The 18,277-nt window shown below is 45.9% G+C and overlaps 1 protein-coding gene across 2 annotated transcripts; it reads right to left on the bottom strand.

Annotated features, from left to right (window-relative positions):
* Positions 1-82: 82 nt before the first annotated feature.
* Positions 83-15,524, bottom strand: SFT2D1 (SFT2 domain containing 1). 2 transcript variants are annotated; one of them, XM_067701569.1, is made up of 9 exons: positions 14,464-15,041; positions 9,671-9,693; positions 7,907-7,993; positions 7,246-7,328; positions 6,033-6,114; positions 5,054-5,089; positions 3,613-3,671; positions 2,075-2,104; positions 83-614 (listed from the first exon to the last, which is right to left on the bottom strand). In XM_067701569.1, the coding sequence occupies exons 1-9, from the start codon at positions 14,486-14,488 to the stop codon at positions 575-577; spliced, it is 465 nt and encodes a 154-aa protein (XP_067557670.1). In that variant the 5' UTR covers positions 14,489-15,041; the 3' UTR covers positions 83-574. The 2 variants fall into 2 exon arrangements, with proteins under 2 accessions (XP_067557670.1, XP_067557668.1); XM_067701567.1 differs by lacking the exons at positions 9,671-9,693; positions 14,464-15,041 and adding an exon at positions 15,366-15,524.
* Positions 15,525-18,277: the final 2,753 nt, after the last annotated feature.

Below are 18,277 nucleotides of genomic sequence, written 5' to 3'. Positions count from 1 at the left end.
AGATTGCATAAGTGCCCAAACTAAATTTTATTCAACTGAATCAATGTACCACCCACTTAAAACATAAATTTGATCAAGAAAATGTTTTTCCCAAGTGTGGGTTTATTTCAAAATTATAAAGATTTATATATTATTTTTATTACATATAATTAGCAATTTTTAGCTTATAAAAAATTTCACATTTAAAGTTTTTATTTTAATAAGATATTTTTAAAATGTAGACATTTTAAAACCACCAAAAAAGCTGAATATATCTTGCAGCATAGGTTTACCCTTAAATATACACATCTCAGATGCTGTTTAGAAAAGATTAAAAAAACTGGCTAAAAATCATTTACAAGTGGCAATGATTAAAATCTCCTTATCTCTGGAAGAGCATCTTAATGACACAAAATGAATTTAACATCACAAGCATTTAACAGTTTAATTAGCATGTAGTTTTTATCAGTATACAAAATGGTCTTAAATGGTCAGTGCAGTTGTTTTTTTGGAGTGATTACTGTATCAGGAAAAGTATACTTCACCAAAAACAGAACATCAGCTTTCAAATGGTCTTTTCAAAGAGTTTCTGATTTTAACTCAGCAAAGAAGAACAGCATTTAATTACTGCATCCCTGGTGAAAAAACAAAAGAGGAAAAACAATATAATAACCTGCCTCCAGAGTGAACTTGCAAAAAGATTCCTGCCGAGAGACAAATACACGATCACCTTTTCCCGTCAGAACTCAGCGGAACCCCCAGTACCTTTCCATAATTAAAACTTTGTTGAATATCACTTGAAATCAAGAACTGAGACATGGAAATAATTTGTTAGTTGCTAAAATGGTATTTATTTATTTCAAAATCTTAAACAACACATATGCTAATTTTATTATGAAGAAATAAATGTAAATACCCAAAACAACGAAAGTATTTTTAAAAAGAAACAATGAACTGGATTTTAAAAAGCAGAACGTTTATAACTGTGTCCCTAAGAATTCCAAAAAAATTCATGTGAAAAACCTCATTCGCCTTTCACATGTCTCTTCACAACAGTTAGTTTGAACTGTTGTTATATGAATACGGACTGCTAAGGCGAGCACCAACAGACTGGAGATGTACGGACAGACTGTATGCTGCTCTCAAGGGCAGGGCCCGACACTTCTGGGGAGGGTGGTCACTGCCCAGACGCCCTGCCCTGGCTGTGAGCTCCAGCTCTACTGCAGTGGACATCATTTGGGGCACCTTTTCCCCTCGTTGAGAAACAGCAAGAGCTCTCCCAGCCAAGGTCCTGAGGACTGGCAAGTTACCTCTGCGCTCCTGTTCTAAGCCTGCTCTCCTTTAGTTGACCCTGCTTTGCTTTTTCTCCTTTTAGGTGTTCATCAAAAAGAATCATCCATTTGAAACTGAATAAAAATAGAACTGCTATCAATTTCCTTCACTGTTCGTATCAGGCATACAATTCTGCTCTTTTTCATATGCAACCTATGTTTCCAAATTTCACAAAGAAACAAAGCTGTGCCTCAACAGAATATTCCTCCAAATCGGTCAGATTTAAGACTGCAATTAAGTATTTGTTTTTTCCTCCATAATTAAATTAGTACATTTCTCTGAAAAGATACAAGAAAACAGCAATTACCTCTTGCTATACAAAGGGCAATTACCTCCTGACATACAGAATAAATATGTTTCTACTGGCTTAAAACAAACATTTCTATATCAGATTCATTTTTTCATTAACTTTCTTTTTTTTTTAAGTAGAATTTATTTTTGCTGAAGTCTCCATATCCTATTTACTGAATACTTGCAGTCGCGGAAGGATCTAGAATCTCTTGCCAAAATTCACTAACTGCAAATGTTCAGGTGGTAAATCAGAAGTACACTCCTAGCCTACCTGTTACATCTGTTCAACATGTTTTTTCTTGATATGGCAAGCTTCTATTCCACTCATTTAAAAAATAGTTTCCTTCTGGGAACAAAGTCAACCAAAATCAGCCTTTTAAATCACATTTTAATATGAAAATTACTAAAATTCACGTATCTGTGTAAAGAGCATTAGAGGAGCAGAAACAAGACAGAATTGAAACAAGCTCACCTTGCATACGGGATGTACGACAGACTATACCTGCAAGAAAAATTCAAGAACGTTGAAACTGAATGATGTTTTCCTTTTTGCCAAATGGCCATATTCTAACACCATAAAAAATGAAGCAGTAGACTATTGCACAGTGATTCTCAAAGTATGACCCTTGACGGCATACAGCATCACCGGGGAACTTGTTAAAAACGCAGATTCCTGCCCCCCCACACCTCCTGCATGAGAAACTGCGTCTCAGTAAGCAATGTGCTTTTAAAAAAACTCTGATTCTGATGCCTGCTGAAGCCTGCTGTAATAAAAAGCCTGTTGTATTACCCTTTTCAAGTTATTTTTTAAAAATAAAAACTATAAAATAACAGAATAAACTGCACTCTCCTTCAGGGATAAAGCAATCATTAAGTACAGATTAACAATAAAAAGCAACATATTAATAGAAAATAACAAAGATTTAAATTTTTCCACATTTCACTGAAAAAGAGTAAAACAACATCATAAGGTTCTTTTGTAACATGCAGAGAACTGCATTTAACATCTGTTGACATTCCATCAGCGGAAAGGCAGAAACAGCATCAAAACAAAGACTGGGGCTTCCCTGGTGGCGCAGCGGTTCAGAGTCTGCCTGCCGATGCAGGGGACACGGGTTCGTGCCCCAGTCCGGGAAGATCCCACATGCCGTGGAGCGGCTGGACCAGTGAGCCATGGCCGCTGAGCCTGCGCGTCCGGAGCCTCTGCTCCGCAACGGGAGAGGCCACAACAGGGAGAGGCCCACGTACCGCAAAAAAACAAAAAACAAAAAACAAAAACCACTGATCTCAGATTGGGTGATATCAAAAAGGAGAAATTTAAAACAGCAAAGTCAGGAAGGGGTTTACTGACGATTGCAAGGAAGCAAACAAGACTGAGCTCTAAAGAAAAAGGAAAAACACTCGTAGAAATATTTTGTACGTGAAGAACACCTTTCTGGTCTGACGCGGGAGCGTGCAAGGAGGGCACATTCAACTCAATCGTATTTGCTGGGCCGTCAGCCCAGGACCTGAACGTGGCCTGGGGAGGGAGCGATCAGGAAGGACGGTGTGACTGAACGCTCAGAGGGGAGGGCGCCTCAGGGAGAGGCAAGGGCAGAGCAGCCTCACTGAGGAGTCGGCACCAGAACGAACTCACTCGGCAGGTGCTCAGCAATACCAGGCAGTGAGTGGTTCCCCGCCGTGCCCTCGGGCTCATCCTGTGGCTCGGCCTGGACCTCAGGGTTCGTGTGGCACCTCCTGCATTTCTGTTTCACACGTTAGAGAAGTGAACGCAGCCCTGTGTGCCTGGGCAAGCACAGCCCCCAACTCTCCTCAGCTCTCCCACATTTAGGCCCCCCAGGACACACTGCAGACCTCAGGCACCTGACCTCTCAGGAGGCCCTTCCCCTCCAAGGCACAGGCTTACCTGACCCGGTAAAATGCCAATGACCTTCCTAGGCTTACAGGCTCAGAACAAAATGCATGGCACTGCTTAGGAAATTTTAACTTTCTATTTAGTGTAAGACTTACCAGGTCATTGACAAGAACTGCAATATGCAGAATAATAAGGCCAGCCCCTTCTTATGCCACTGACAACAGCAAAGACAAAGAAATAATGAGTTAAACATTTTTTTAAAAAATATTTTTCACAAGCAAGTTCAGTTCCTCCCCTTCAAAAATATAAACGATAGCTCCAACTTGTTTCATTAAATCCTAGTATGACAAATTTAAGATTCAGGAGATCTGAGAATTACATATCTATAAATTGTATCTTCTTTCTAGAATCCTCTGATTCCATTTATTCAAATGCTGCTAAGTATATGGCATTAAACATTAATGAAATAAATGTGCACAGGCCGAAAATGTTAAATCTCTCTCATGTTAGGTCCTTTAAGTCAAGGTTAACCTTTCTAAAATACCCACTTGGTTATTAGATCTGTATCCTATGTGGAATTTACGTATCCTTCTCATTCACACTTGTTCATTTTCTTGAGTTATTTTTTGAACTAAAATTGTATTTTATTGTGATCTTCTGGAATAATGTAAGATAAAGTTTCCACAGTTGTTTTAAAATGATCTATTTTTAGAATTTCTTGTCCATCTTTATTTTAAATTTTTATTTATTTACTTTTTCACTTATTTTTAATCTACTGCTTATAAACAGACTGCTGGACCTTTCCAAACCAGAAATCAATTTTCCATAGGGAAATGCGAAGACTGTTTACGAAAATTCTTTTAAGTTATCACTGGGAAATGATGTATTAAGTGCATTCTTGCATAACTAAAGTCCGGTCCTTAAATCATCAAAATTAAAAGCAGAACATTTTTGATGAACGTTTCTGCAGTGTGTCGTATGCCACCCCATCTTCTTTAAAGTGTGCAGTGTTCTTGGGAGCTCAAGAACCTCCTCAGACCCCTTTGGAGGTGGATAAGGAACAATAAGCAAATGTAATGAAGAATCAGGAGCATCGACGAGTAAACTGAATTGTAATAAAGTAACTTCTCTGAAGGCTAATGAGGAGCCGTTCACCTCATCCATAAGTGGTGCAAGAATAATTTAAGTCCTTTTGTCCCTCTGTGTTAATCTGTTTGGGTTTGTTTTCCGGCCCTTTCTCCTCACTGTGTGGACACCCTGATGCTCACGATGCACCCCCCACCCTAGAGCCACAGCACAGCGAGGCTATCAGCACAGCTGACAGAGCACGCAGACCCTCAGCGAGGGCCTCTCACGGCCCTGGGCCTGAGAGAGGGGCCAGTCTGACCTGGACGCAAGCACGAGCTCACTTATGTCTGTTTTAGGTGGCAGAATCCACTGCAAGCCTAGCTGTTAACTAGGTTTTAGGGACACCCAGTCTTTGGTGGGTTTTAAGAAACCAGACTTTGAGCTCCTTGGAAATGATGGTGCGATGACAGTCTACCTGGTGAGGGGCCACACAGTTAGTAGAAAACAGATATGGTTGAGGTAACTTACCCAAAGAGCAGCGCACAGGGTAAGTATGAAACACAACTACAGGAAAGGAAAGAAAAATCATCAATTTGAGCCTTTTCCAAAGCTTAACAAAAATGCATACACTATTCTGCATTCATTTGCATGGTAACACACTAGAGAACAAAATTAATGAGACCGCTTACTCTAGCTGTCCTTATATATTCCCTGAGTATTAAAGTCTGTGACTGCTGCAATATATATTCCTTGGTAAACTGAAAGCACGTAATAAATCACCCGTTGACTAAGCCAACAGAGAGACTGTTTCAAGAATGAATGAGAGTGACAGCAGCTGTTGTTATGGATTTATGAATGCTTGCGCTAATGTTTACTAATTCAAGCCGCCACCGCAGGACTCAGTACAACCGCTCCTGCACAGTAAGTTCTGTTTTACTTAGCTTTACAAAGCAACCTGTTATTATGATTTCACACAGAAAGACTGCACTGTCATTCCACAGCTATGTCCCCCAGAGGAGGCAGGGGAGAGACGAGGAGAGGCAGGGAAAGCAGTGGGGCAGGCGTGGAGACAGAGGCCTAGGTATTTGTGCAACAGTCCAACGGGGGAGCGACAAAGGCCAGGTGACAGGCCACCAAAATTAAGCCAACTCTCCCTGAGAAGCCTCATATGGACCCAGAAGTGACCCGTCTTCCAGGCCCACCCTCCAGAAAGTACACACAGGGGTCCATTAAGGTGCTCCATGGGGCCTGAAAATGAAATACATGCAGCTCTCATTTTCACGTGCAATACACAGAGCCACACTGTTAGAATACACAAAAGAAAACAGGATTCACCCAGCCAATCATTTTAGGTAATGCTACGAATCCAAACTCTTTAAACACACAGCCTGAAGAATGTGACTGTCACATTCAACAAGAGAATTATAACATTAGTACCTCACAAAGTAATGCAAAAAGAAAAAAAAAATTCGGAAAAAGTTTTTTAAAAGTATCATTATTTACTTACCAGCATAACAATCGTTGCAAGCAATCTCGTTGTTTCAAACATTTTCTTCAGTTGTTTCACGGGTCCCATTAAAAAGCATGTACTATTTGAAACAAATAAAAGAAATGAGAGAGGGAGCTATTAACTTGTCCGGCTGTGTAAAAATAAGTACTTTTAAGAAAAGAAATCCTATGTTAGTTTAATTAGAAAATCTCACTGAGTCTGTTGCATTTCTCCTTAACATTAGAAGGAAGCGTTACTCCTTTTGTCTTCTGAGACACAGGAACGCCTGTCACAAATCACTCACAGTGCCGGTGAGCGCGACCGCTGAGCCGGTCCAGGCTGACAAGGCAGCCCGCTCTCCGTTGGTGCCAATTCAGCCACTGCTTCCTCACCTCTACGCACGTTCCCCGTCATAACGGGGAGAACAGCCCCACAAGCACTGTCTAAGGGCAAAAGTGTGCAACTGCGCCCTCAGGCCTCTTCCAGGCTGCGGTCTGAGGAGGGGCATCGGGGCGAGCCCAGGAGAGGGGACCGAGCTTGGCCACGGCTCACGCCTCTGCACTGGGCAGCACCTCTGATGCAGAACGTCCCTGAAGAGGCAGGAGCTCACCTCTGAAAGCTGAGAGCTCGTAAACGTGACAACTACACTAACAGACATCAACTCCCCCAGAGATGCACCCAAGGCCCCCGGGGGGGACTCCCTGAGCGCCCAGTGCACAGTCCTCAGAGTCACTGCCACCGTGTGGCCCTGTCTGACTCCTGGGCCCGGCACTGCCACCCCCGATCTGCTTCCGCCGCTGGTCGGCTGGGCATCTGACGGTCCCCTCGCCGAGGCAGCTACAAGCCGGGGCTCCGGAGGACTCTCGGGTGGGAACCAGGCCTGGTCACCTCACTAGGCACCTCCCCGGGGAGTGACCCCCCCGCCCCATGCTACTACACCCTGCTATAAGATGGGCTGATAACAGTGCCCACCTCACAAATGGGGTGACAGACACAGAACACTTAGGATAGGGCCTGGCACACAGTAAGTACCTCCAAATGCTGGCTATTCCCACCATGAACACTCTATGATGGCAGCTGGCACACAGCAGGAGTCTAAGTATCTACTGAATGAATGTAAATTTTGAATTCACAGTATGTATAGATCTACAGAAATATATCCTATTAGAAAAGAAAATTTTGATAATGATAGCAAATGAAATATTTTGAGAAGCCAAACTTCTGTACATACCTGGCTAAGGCAGCAATATTTCCAAGGGTATAAAACACTGCAAAAAGCTTTATGCCACCAGGAAGCCACAGTAATCCAGTTCCCTGAGTTAAGATATTATAGTTATTTAAAAGTAATTTTACCACTGTAATAGATTAAAATATAAATGTGCTACTGTAGTAATAATAGAACAGTAATAATAGAATATACATATATTATAAAGTTTATGTATAAATGTGTTAATATATAGTCTCTATATAGTTTTTTAAAAAGTAGTTAATTTTCAATGTTATTTGCTAATTTGAATCTTCTGCCTATTTGCATATAAGTATATATAAATGAGCCATTACATAACTTTCTTTATACATCTGAGTAAATCTCACTCTACTTAAGTATTCTTTTTATAAATGGCAAGTCAAAAATCTAAATCCCATCTAAATCACTGACTGCAACTCCCCTAATACACACTGATCTTTCTTAAATGAAATTATTTTAACAATCCATAAACCCCCCAAAATATTAATCTCTGCATCTTTTTATTGATCTCTACCCCTTTATTTCAGGGGACTAAATATGTCCCATCAGAACAGTCCAGATAAAGTGGACTGCATGTTGGGACTAAATGGAATGATCAGTCTCACACAAAATAGAAATTACGGAGCAACATACAGCCTTAACGCACAAGAATAGAGAAGACGATGCCACTGGCGAAGCATATGGCAAACCATTTCAGCCTGGTGTTGAAACTGAGGGACGAGGCGTCCAGGACCTGAGGAAAGAAGGGGAATCAGAACGTGTTTTTAAATCATCACTTGCCGACCTGATGCTTTATACTACATTAAAGCAAAGCTTCATGTTAATATAGACAATGAATCTGTTTTACTCTGCACATTGTAGTCTTAAGAACATTACGATTCCATGGCCGTAAAGGGGAATATCAACAGGTCTGGGAATGAGACGGTCCTGAGGAGTCACTGTCAACTTTGCCAGGTGAGATAACAGCATTATTGTGTTATACGGTTTTAGAAAGCTCTCACCTGTTAGGGACAGGAGAAGCACTGATGTGGATGAAATGACATAAGCTATGGGGTACCTTATAAAATACTCATTGATTGAAAAGTAGGGGCAAGATGAAACAAGACGGGCAAAATGTTGACAGGTGTTGAGGTGGACTCATAGACACACACCTTCTCTCAACACCTCTATGTCCGAGGGCATCTGGGCAAAGTCCCTACACGCAGAGCCTGACACGGGGACTGTCCTGCCGGAACCTCTCTGGGGGCGGGGCGGGGGGGGAGCCCTCAGGCAAGGGAGGGCAGCTGGACAGAGAAGGGGAGGGACAAGTGAGGCCCTGCTTGCAGCTGGAGCTCAGTGAACACCATACCTCACTGTCTGTGCCGCTTGAGGCCAGGCCGCCCTTCTGGAACCCTCCTCCCAGCAGCTGGTGGCTGGCTGCAGGCAGAGGGCGGAGGGCCCAGGCTGCTGCAGGAGCTACAGCGTGAGCACAAGAGGACAGCTTGAGCTGCAGGGCGGCGGGCACGTCCGCCCAGTGACTGGGACCTGGGGAGCCCCCGCAGCGTCTACCACGGGGCACATCTGACAACCTCAGCTACAAGTCACGGAAGCCCTGGCGTCCTCACAACCGTTATTAGAAACGCACTTTGGAACGCACGCGAATCAACTGCAGGGGGACAACATCCCCGCATGTCACGTGGACTCCAACCAGATTATACAGGGCCGCACTCCACACACGTCACACTATGACGCGGCACACAGTAACGATTAAGCACACATTTCCTTTCACTGAAGTACAGTGTAACTGAAGTACTAACAATATTATTATATTATTTAAATATTACATTAGTTTCAGCTGTACAGCACAGTGATTCAATATTTTTATAAACTATATTCCCTTTAAGGTTACTACAAAATAACGGGGATATTTCCTTGTGCTGTACGTCTCAGCTGCTTAGCTATTTTATACACACCAGTTTGTATCTCTTAATCCCCTCCTCCTATATTGCCCCTCCCCCTTCTCTCCCCACTGGTAACCACTAGTTTGTTCTCTGTATCTGTGAGTCTGCTTCTGTTCTGTTATACACATTTGTTTTATTTTTTAGATTCCACATATAAGCAATAACATACAGTATTTGCCTTTCTCTTCATTAAGCTTAATACTCTCTAGGTCCATCTACATTGCTGCAAATGGTAAGTACACATTTACATTACTAAGTACACCATTAAAACTCATTTTCCCAACAAGGCTGAAAAAGTATCAACAACAGATGTTTCAAGAAACTAGAAATATACAATAAGGATTTATATTCCAAAATTATTATTAACTTGCATTATCATATACTTAAAAGACCACATGCTTATAATGTATTTTCAAGAATAATGATGCAAAAATACAAAGTTTTATATGCAAAAGCTCAAAATTCCTTACCTCAATAGATTGATCTGTGAATCCTTATGCAGCATGAAAAGCAGATAAAAACAACTAAAGATTCTGTCAATGTAACATCCATCACTTTTGAACACATTTTAAATATTTTTTAAAATCTGCTTTAATCCACAGACATTCTTGTTTCCAGCAATGTCATCTGTTTATACTAAAACTGATCACTGTTTTTTAAACAAAGAATGAACCTGCCTATAAAAACATCTAAATTTCATTTTTATCTGATTAGGTAGAATACACATAGAACAGAATAAACCCTGAAGACTGCGTATCGCACCGGGAATCTACTGGTTTGTAAAAAAGGAGAAACGGTACCCTAAGTAAGCAGGGTTTCTAAGTGGTCAGTGCGAATACACGATGACGTGAGGACTTATGAGAGTGGAAGAAGCATCTGTTTTTACTTCCTTTACAAGTTTCAATCACCCCATTGTTCTTAAGTTCAACTCAGTATTAAGCAGAGTCATTTGTATAAATAGTAGATATTTTTCCTCTCATTACCATCAGCCAAGTGATCTTTAAATCAAAACATGTAACAAATTCTTTCCATTTGTAAATTTGGAATATTTGATCCACAAGCAAATGACTTGTTGCAAGCCCCTCAGATTGCCCAGGATACAGAAACAAATCACAGATTCCCTAACTCCCAATTGGGAAAATGATACAGTGCCCACCATGCAAGAAAACCAGGCACTGCCCTGTCCATGAGGGAGACGGAGGGAGCCCTGACCCCGCAGACCCGCGTTAACATGTGCTTGTAGGTGTGACGTGCTTGTCCAACGGGATCAGGAAGGAGCCCACCAAAACCAGCAACTATTCTGATCTTGTAAATTTAGTCTTAGCAAAGAAACACACATTGAAGTGGCCACCAGTTATTTTACTTATTTGTTATCAAAGGAAGAGGAAGCCAAGAATAAACCTCGTGAGAGCAGGAGCGACTCTCCCATTCGCCGGTGCCCTCTTCCTGCTGCAATAAATCAACCTCACCTGGAACCAGAACTTATTAAAAAAAAAAAGTTGAAAACAATGGAGGAAAACGTCTTCACCACAGCACCAACATTACAGGTGAATGAATGAACCCATGGCACAGATACGAGCTGCCTTCCTAGGGGATGGAGAAGCCGGGAGAAGGACACCATCACAAGGGAACAGCGTGGGCACCTGGGCCTGGCTCCCGGGCCACCACCACTCGAATAAAGGCAACCACCGCATACATGCAATTCCTAGAACTGCTCCTCCAGAGACAGTGGTGGACGATGAGATAAAGACGAGAGGACAGCGAGCACAGAAGCAGGCGCCCACGGCCCCTCCAGTGCGGTCCTGACCCACCTCCCCAGGGGTCCCCTCCCCTACTCAGAGGCTCCTCATCGCCGTCACCCACCGCTCTCCCAGGCATCCTCTCTCATTCAGCAGCCCCGACCACAGGTCCTGCCCCAGATCCTAGCAGAGTCTCGGGTGCTTTCTACATGCACGTTGACAGCCCAGCCTTTCTGTTCCTCACTCTCTCCTCTCCGACAGCCTCTGCTCTCCCCTCCACTCAGAGACCCTGGGACTCGCACTCCCCGAAATCACTCCAAGTCCAGGCCACACTGCTCTCCAGCTGCGACATCCTCCCCAGGGCACTGATTCAAGGGCTCCTGCCTGGATGCTTCGCAGCCTCTCGGGCCCCTTTATCCCCTCCTTTACTTCAATACAAAAGCGCAAGTTCCCTTTCTGCTCTATCCACCAGCAAAACCCTGGCATGACTCAAGCCCTCCTTCCTCTTCCTCTGGGTGGAGTCACACGGACCTGCCTTCTCACTGTCACCCCCTGACCCTGCCAACCCACCTCCATTTCAACCTCCAGTTCCTGCCCTGGCACCTCCCCAGTCAGCAGACACACTGCCTCTATTTCCCACAGAACACGGAAGCCCCATGGGGATGCCCTGCACCGCTTGCTGTTGCCAAACACCAAGCTCACCCTAGGAACACTCACCCTCCCTTCCTGGCCCCGGACCACAGCACAGGGGCAAAGGCCAACGTGGCCGCCCTGCTTCAGAGGCCAAGCCCCCTGACGTCCCAGGGAACCGACACAGCTGGCTTTTCTCCCCGTGTACAACAGTGAACCACATTCTTGCGGAGACCCCCTTCCATCAACCTGTGAACACGCGTAAGCCTCTTCCATCTTAAACAGACAAAAAGCCTGACTTCACCCTCCAGCCTCTGCTCAGTCAGTCATTCACTGATTCACTCAACAAATACCTACTGGGTACTCCTGGGTGCTAAGTGCGGGGTGAGGGCCTGGCTCTTGGTTAAAAGGCGCGGCGGGGGGGCCTTCCCTGGTGGCGCAGTGGTTGGGAGTCCGCCTGCCGATGCAGGGGACACGGGTTCGTGCCCCGGTCCGGGAAGATCCCACGTGCCACGGAGCGGCCGGGCCCGTGAGCCATGGCCGCTGAGCCTGCGCGTCCGGAGCCTGTGCTCCGCAACGGGAGAGGCCACAGCAGTGAGAGGCCCGCGTACCGCAAAAAAAAAAAAAAAAAAAAAAAGGCATGTGGGGGAAGCTGCCGGGCCCACAGCCCCTGAGAGGAGCTGCAGGCAAGGACAGCGGCTGGTCCTGCCCTTTCACCTCCCTGCACCCCCAGCCCCGAGGCTCTTTGTCTGAGGCCCTTAGGAGAGCTCCCTGTCCAACAGGGGACACACTCCTCCTGACTCATCCCCCTCAGCCCTCCCAATCACCCTCCTCCCCCGACCTCAGAGTCCATAAAACTGCCTGACTCCAGGCCTTCGCTGCCCCATCAGACCCCAGATCACCACCCCGTCCCTGGTTTTAGCCCCGGGCTGGTTACATCGCAGGAAGTGATCTGCGGGTGAACTAGCCCCTTCATTTGTGGCTCTGCTTGAGCTGCTGAGCTTGTCTCTGCCAGGACCTGGCCTTCTCCAGGTTCCCAGTCTCCTGAGCTCCTCACTGAAAGCTCCAGAGGTCAAACCCTGGGCCTTCTCCCTTTTCTACTTACCCACAATCCCTTGGTTATCTCAAGTACTTCCTCCCATGAGCTCTAGAACCTGCACTCAGATGCTAGCTGGCATCTCACTCAACATCCAGATGACCCCCCAACGTGTGCCTTCCATGTCCCAGTCAAGGGCGACTCCATCTCTCCAGCGGCTCAGGTCAAAACCAGAGGCACCCGGGCCCCTCCAGCAGCACTCTCACACCCAACCCCTCAGCTCTGCACTCGGACCATTTACAGAGGCTGGCCACTCTCACTTTAAGCCACCGTCACTCCCACCTCCCTGACCCAGGTCTCTTCCCAGGACCACTACCCTAGCCCTCTGACCAGGCTCCAGCTGCCACTCTTGCCCCTGCAGTCTGTTCTCCACAGACCAGCCAGGGCGACCCTTTAAAATCCAAGGCAGTCACATGCCCGCTCTGCTCAAAACCCAACAGCTCCTCAGCACACTCAGAGTAAAGGCTGAAGTCCTTACTGTGTCCTGCAACACCCCACATGACCTGGAGCCCACCTCCCACCTTCCCGCTTCCCTGGCCCTTGGCTCCAGACACCCTGAGGCCTCTTTACGGGTCTTGAACGTGCTGAGCCTGTTCTCAGGATCTATATTTGCATGAGTTGGGAGATATTTACTTGTACAGGTTACCCAGATATCCCAGTGCTCTTCAGATCTATGCTGTAATGTCACCCTAACAGACACATCTTCCCTGACCATCCAACACAACAAGATGATCCCAACCTCATCCACCTGCTTTACCTTCTTCCATGGCACTTATCACTGGCTGACATACTTTTATATTTACTTGTTTATTAACTGTTTTCCCCAATTAAAATGTAAGTTCCATGTAGGGGAGGCCTTTCTTTTGGTCACTGTTATAACACCAGCATCTTGAACAGAGCCAAACATATGCAGGCGCCAAAATATTTGTTGAATGAATAAATGATCACCTCTTCTGAACTCAACGCACTTGTCCATTCCAGTCAATCACTCCAATCTTTGGTCAATGACTTCTCTACATAAGTTTTCTCCCCTCTAGAGAGTGGGCTCAAGAGAAGTGGCACCACCACCTTCACGCCCCCAAGGTTTAGAGCAGCTCCGTCTAACAGGACTTTCTGCAATGGAATGCCCCAAGCATGTACTGTCCTATGCATCAGCCACTAACTTACTTGCCCACCCAGCACCTAAAACGTGGTTGGTATGGCTGAGAAAGGAATTTTAAATTTTATTTAACTTCAATTTAAATAGCCGCATGTCGCTAGGGCTACTGTTTGTATAGCACAGACCTAAAGCATAACGTGAAGCATAAAACAGTGGTTTAATAAATGAGCTGGGGGCTTCCCTGATGGCACAGTGGTTAAGAATCCGCCTGCCAATGCAGGGGACACAGGTTCGATCCCTGGTCTGGGAAGATCCCACATGCCACAGAGCAACTAAGCCCGTGCACCACAACTACTGAGCCTGCGCTCTAGAACCCGTGAGCCACAACTACTGAGCCCGCGAGCCACAACTAATGAGCCCGCACACCACAACTACTGAGCCCACGTGCCACAACTACTGAAGCCCGCGCGCCTAGAGCCCATGCTCAACAAGAGAAACCACCACAATGAGGAGCCCGCACACTGCAAAGAGGAGTAGTCCCGCTCGCCACAACTAGAGAAAGCCCGTGCGCAGCAAAGAAGACCCCACGCAGCCAAAAATAAAATAAAATAAATAAATTTATAAAACAATTAAAATAAAATAAAATAAATAAATGAGCTGGGTAAGCCACTGCTGCCTAATGGACGTTTCTCATATTACCATTTATGGGTTCTTGTATTACCATTATGATTCGCCAAACTGGTTAGAGCAGATGCCTGGCTTTCAGTCTCTGAACCCTCACAGACTAGTCCAGAATCCTGTTCACAAGAGGTGCTGTTTATAACAAGGAAGGAAGTTAGGACAAGAGAAGGGACAAATAAAAGGTTCTTATGTAATACCGTTTCATTTTAAATGTTCCACTTCTGTGACAGGCAGGCAAGAATTTGTCTGCATGCAAATGACAAAGATACTTACAAAGCAGTTCCTCCTGCACTATTTTTATCCCTCTTTTTAAAGGAAGTAACCCTTTTCAAGTCTCGTGGGTAAAGTACGCAGACAAGGATTGTTTTTTAAAAAAACCGCTTATGAGGGCTCAACTGACAACTTTTCATTCAGTATTATTTCACTTCTCAATGACCTGTGTTTTTTTTTTTTTCTCCCTCCAGTCTCCCTCCTTCCAAAAAACATACACTCACAACACCTCACTTAATTCCAGGGTCTAACAGATGCAACGAAGCTTTAAGATTTCAGCTTATGCAGCTGGCAGGACGAGTACCCGCACAGCTACTGCGCTGCCAGCCCGAGTTCAAAGTCCACACCAGGCGCAGAAAACCAAGCGGAGGCTGGGGGAGAGCAGCGTGGGGGCAAATGGGTTATTTGGGAAAGGAAGACATGCAGCGAAGTACGTTCCTGAGAGTCGCAAGGCCAAATTGGGGGTGGGGGGGGTCTCAAAGTGAGCTTCTGTAGACTACATGGAAACCTGGAAAGCGCCCCAAGTTCTTCCCGGGAGGCCCGTGGCGCCCTCCCGCATCACCTCTGCAGGTAGAAGCGGCCCGCTGCCCACGCTCCGCGGCCCCGCCCCAACACACGTTCACCCCAGAGGCCGGAGGCAGGCTCCCTACCTGTGCAGTCAGGCCCTGCTCCTCGTCGTCCTGGCCGCTCAGGACTCGCCGAAGCTTATCCATGGCCCTGCTCCTGGGCCGCAACGGCCCTTCTCGCCCGCCGAGAAACCCGAAACCGGAACCTCTTGGGGTCGACCGGAAGTCCGGGTAGCCCGCTTCCGGCACGTCGGCGCGGCCCTTGCGGCCCCCGTAGCAGCGTGCGCATGCGCGTCGGGTTCCGCCGCTGGCCTGTGTGGGCCCTGTGGTCGCAGGCGGGGGTGTGTGGGGTATGGCGTCCACATTGTGCTAGCTGCTCGCCGGCCCGCGGGGTGGAAGCTGTCAGGGAAGGACGCGGAGAGCCGCGGTCTCCCGCGCTCGGGTTCAGCAGTCGCTGCCTCCGACCTCCGGGAGTCGGGACCCAGAGGTGCGCACAGCCGTTGCTTGTTGGATGAACAGACCCACGAACGCGGATCCTCACGAGTGTCCTCGAAGCCGCGTGCCTTGGGCCCACGTCCAGGCCTGCGGACCCGGGCTCCAGTGCCGGGACTAGAAGTCTAGGTCTGCAGACTCAGGTCCAGTACTGAGGCCCCATGCCCTAGACCCGCTTCCAGGCCCGACAGAAGAAGGCTGGGGCCCTTGTGCCAATACTGGCAGGGATTCCGTTCTAAACTGCCGTTCGCCGAGTATCTCCGCTCGAAGGGAGTCCGGGAACAAGGGGCAGGCTTTGGGCGCTGGTGGTGTAACAGGGAAGAGCTAAATCCGACTCCCTGTTCCGTCTGTTTCTTTGATTTCAGCCTTTGTTTTTCGTCGCTTTTGTTGGTGTAATCATATACATATATTATGGCCTGCCCCAGGGAACCCTGCCCCTCTGCCTGAATGTTAAACTAAAGAGCCTCTCTTCGTTTCCCAGGGAGACAGTCTCACCCCGCCCACCTGTAGATGGCTGCCAAAAAGAAAAAAAAAAAAAGACATTAACACATCCCCTCACTCAGGCTGGCAGTTCCAGGGAATATTTGCAAAACGTATGGCCTTTTTACTTTGCTTCCTCGTCTCTAACCCCTTTCTGTGCTATAAAAGAAGCTGGCATCCAAACCCCGATAAGGTGGTTTATCGGAGACACTAGTCAGCCGTCTCCTCAGTCTGCCGGTAGTGACTTATTTTCTCTCTTATTCTCTACCTTGCTAAGGAGAGATGAGGAACTAGGGCTTCCTGTACAGTGTGAATTCCAGAGAATCCAGGAGTTTTCCATAAATACACTCCTGCTTTCCAGTTTGGTGTGATCGTGATGAAGTGCCTGCTGTTCTGTTTTATTACATCACCTACTCCGGTCCTTCCCTAAAATGTAACAATTAAAAGGTGGAGCCCCAAAGGCGCTTATTGCCCATCCTTACTGCCTTCAGTAGAATTTTATCTAATCTCAATGAGATAGAAAACACATGGTAAGACCCCTAGAAACACAGATGATACACTTGCTCTGATAAAACAGTCCAATGTTCAGCATCTTTTAGGTGGAAAATACTTATATTTGGCCTGTTTATACTGAAGTGTGAGATTCTATTCTTTTGTCCTTAACTTAAAAAGATCAGAAAATGGAGCGGAAAAAATGCTATGAAATAATAAACCTGTGTGCTTCTATAATAAGAGTACATCTATACATTCCCTAAATTTTTTCCTTTTGAAGTATAGTAACTTTAGTTTTGCGTATGCAAAAAGACGAAACAAACTGATACCTCTACTAATGGGGAGAAAGCTTTCCAAGGATATGTGAGGTTGAGCCATGGAATTTGCCAGTGTCCAATTGTGTTTAACCTAAAAAGGGCAATTTCATAATTTTCAACCTGTACCTGGGTGTAAGAAATTTTACTTAGAAAAGAATATTGAAGATTTAAGAATATGATTTGGGCCTTTTCACTTCTCATGCCCTATGAGCCAAGCTTCGTTTCCTAAAAAATACCACACAAAATTTACTGAAGCCATAAGCCAATGGAGATAATTGAATAAGAGTCTAGGCTCCATAGTCAGACTGCCTGGGTTAGAATCCTGGCTCCCCCGTTTTGTAGCTGTGACATTTGGGGCAAGTCAACCTAAACTCCTGTTTCACTTTCTGATGTGCGAAAATCAAGGTGATAATAGTGCCTACCTGGCAGGGTTGTTATGAGGATTAAATAATACATCAATCGACCCTCATCATTCAGGGGTTCTATATTACAAATTCACCTACATGCCAAAATTTATTTGTAACCCCGAGATCAATACTTGCAAGCACTTTCGCAGTCACTCAGGACATGTGCAGAACAGTGAAAAGTGAGTCACCCAACACTCACCATCACGGCTGGGGTGGAACAAGGCCGTGATGTGCCTTCTTGTTTTCAACTCATACTGCAAACAGGCGCCCTTTTTGCGGTCTGCTTACTGCTACATTTTTTCACATACTTGTGCCTTTTCTTGGTGATCTCACTGTTTAAAATAGCCCCCAAGCCTAGTGCTGAAGTGCTGTCTAGGGTCCTAAGCACAAGAAGGCTTATGGAAAAAAAGTATGTGTTAGAGAAGCTTCATTCAGGCTGTTGTACGCTGATGTCTGTGAGTTCCACATTAATGAATAATACATACTGAATACGAAGTTTTTAAACAGAATCACTTCAGACAAGGTTATGGGTTGATCAGTTGAGGAACGCGCAGTCAGAGGCTCGCAGGACCCTGACCCATGTCTGCAGGAGTGGGGCCTCAGTCTTCGTAAACCAGTGTTCGCAGCGACTTTATCAGACGTAACCTGCAGATGACAAGGATTGACTATAGGTGTAAGGACGGGGCCTACCACATGCCAAGTGCTGAACAAATGCTGGGTTTTGTGATTCTAACCATCACTGTTGTTTCATCGTGTCTAATGTCTGCTCTGGGTCCCTGTCTCCCTTCCCATCTGTGAAAGGAAAATC

The sequence above is a fragment of the Pseudorca crassidens genome, chromosome 13 (assembly GCF_039906515.1).
Source record: "Pseudorca crassidens isolate mPseCra1 chromosome 13, mPseCra1.hap1, whole genome shotgun sequence".
Taxonomy (NCBI): Eukaryota; Metazoa; Chordata; class Mammalia; order Artiodactyla; family Delphinidae; genus Pseudorca; species Pseudorca crassidens.
The sequence above is the reverse complement of the archived record's forward strand: the minus strand, read 5'-3'. Positions and strand labels throughout refer to the sequence as shown.

What these genes read in the sequence shown, in the direction of transcription:
- SFT2D1 (XM_067701567.1), bottom strand. Translation starts at nt 15,428, where the DNA reads ATGGATAAGCTTCGGCGAGTCCTGAGCGGCCAGGACGACGAGGAGCAG. An exon ending in AGCAGGGCCTGACTGCACAG is followed by an intron (nt 7,994 to 15,365) that starts GTAGGGAGCCTG and finishes TTCTTTCCTCAG; the next exon opens with GTCCTGGACGCCTCGTCCCT. An exon ending in TTGCAACGATTGTTATGCTG is followed by an intron (nt 5,090 to 6,032) that starts GTAAGTAAATAA and finishes CCTTTCCTGTAG; the next exon opens with TTGTGTTTCATACTTACCCT.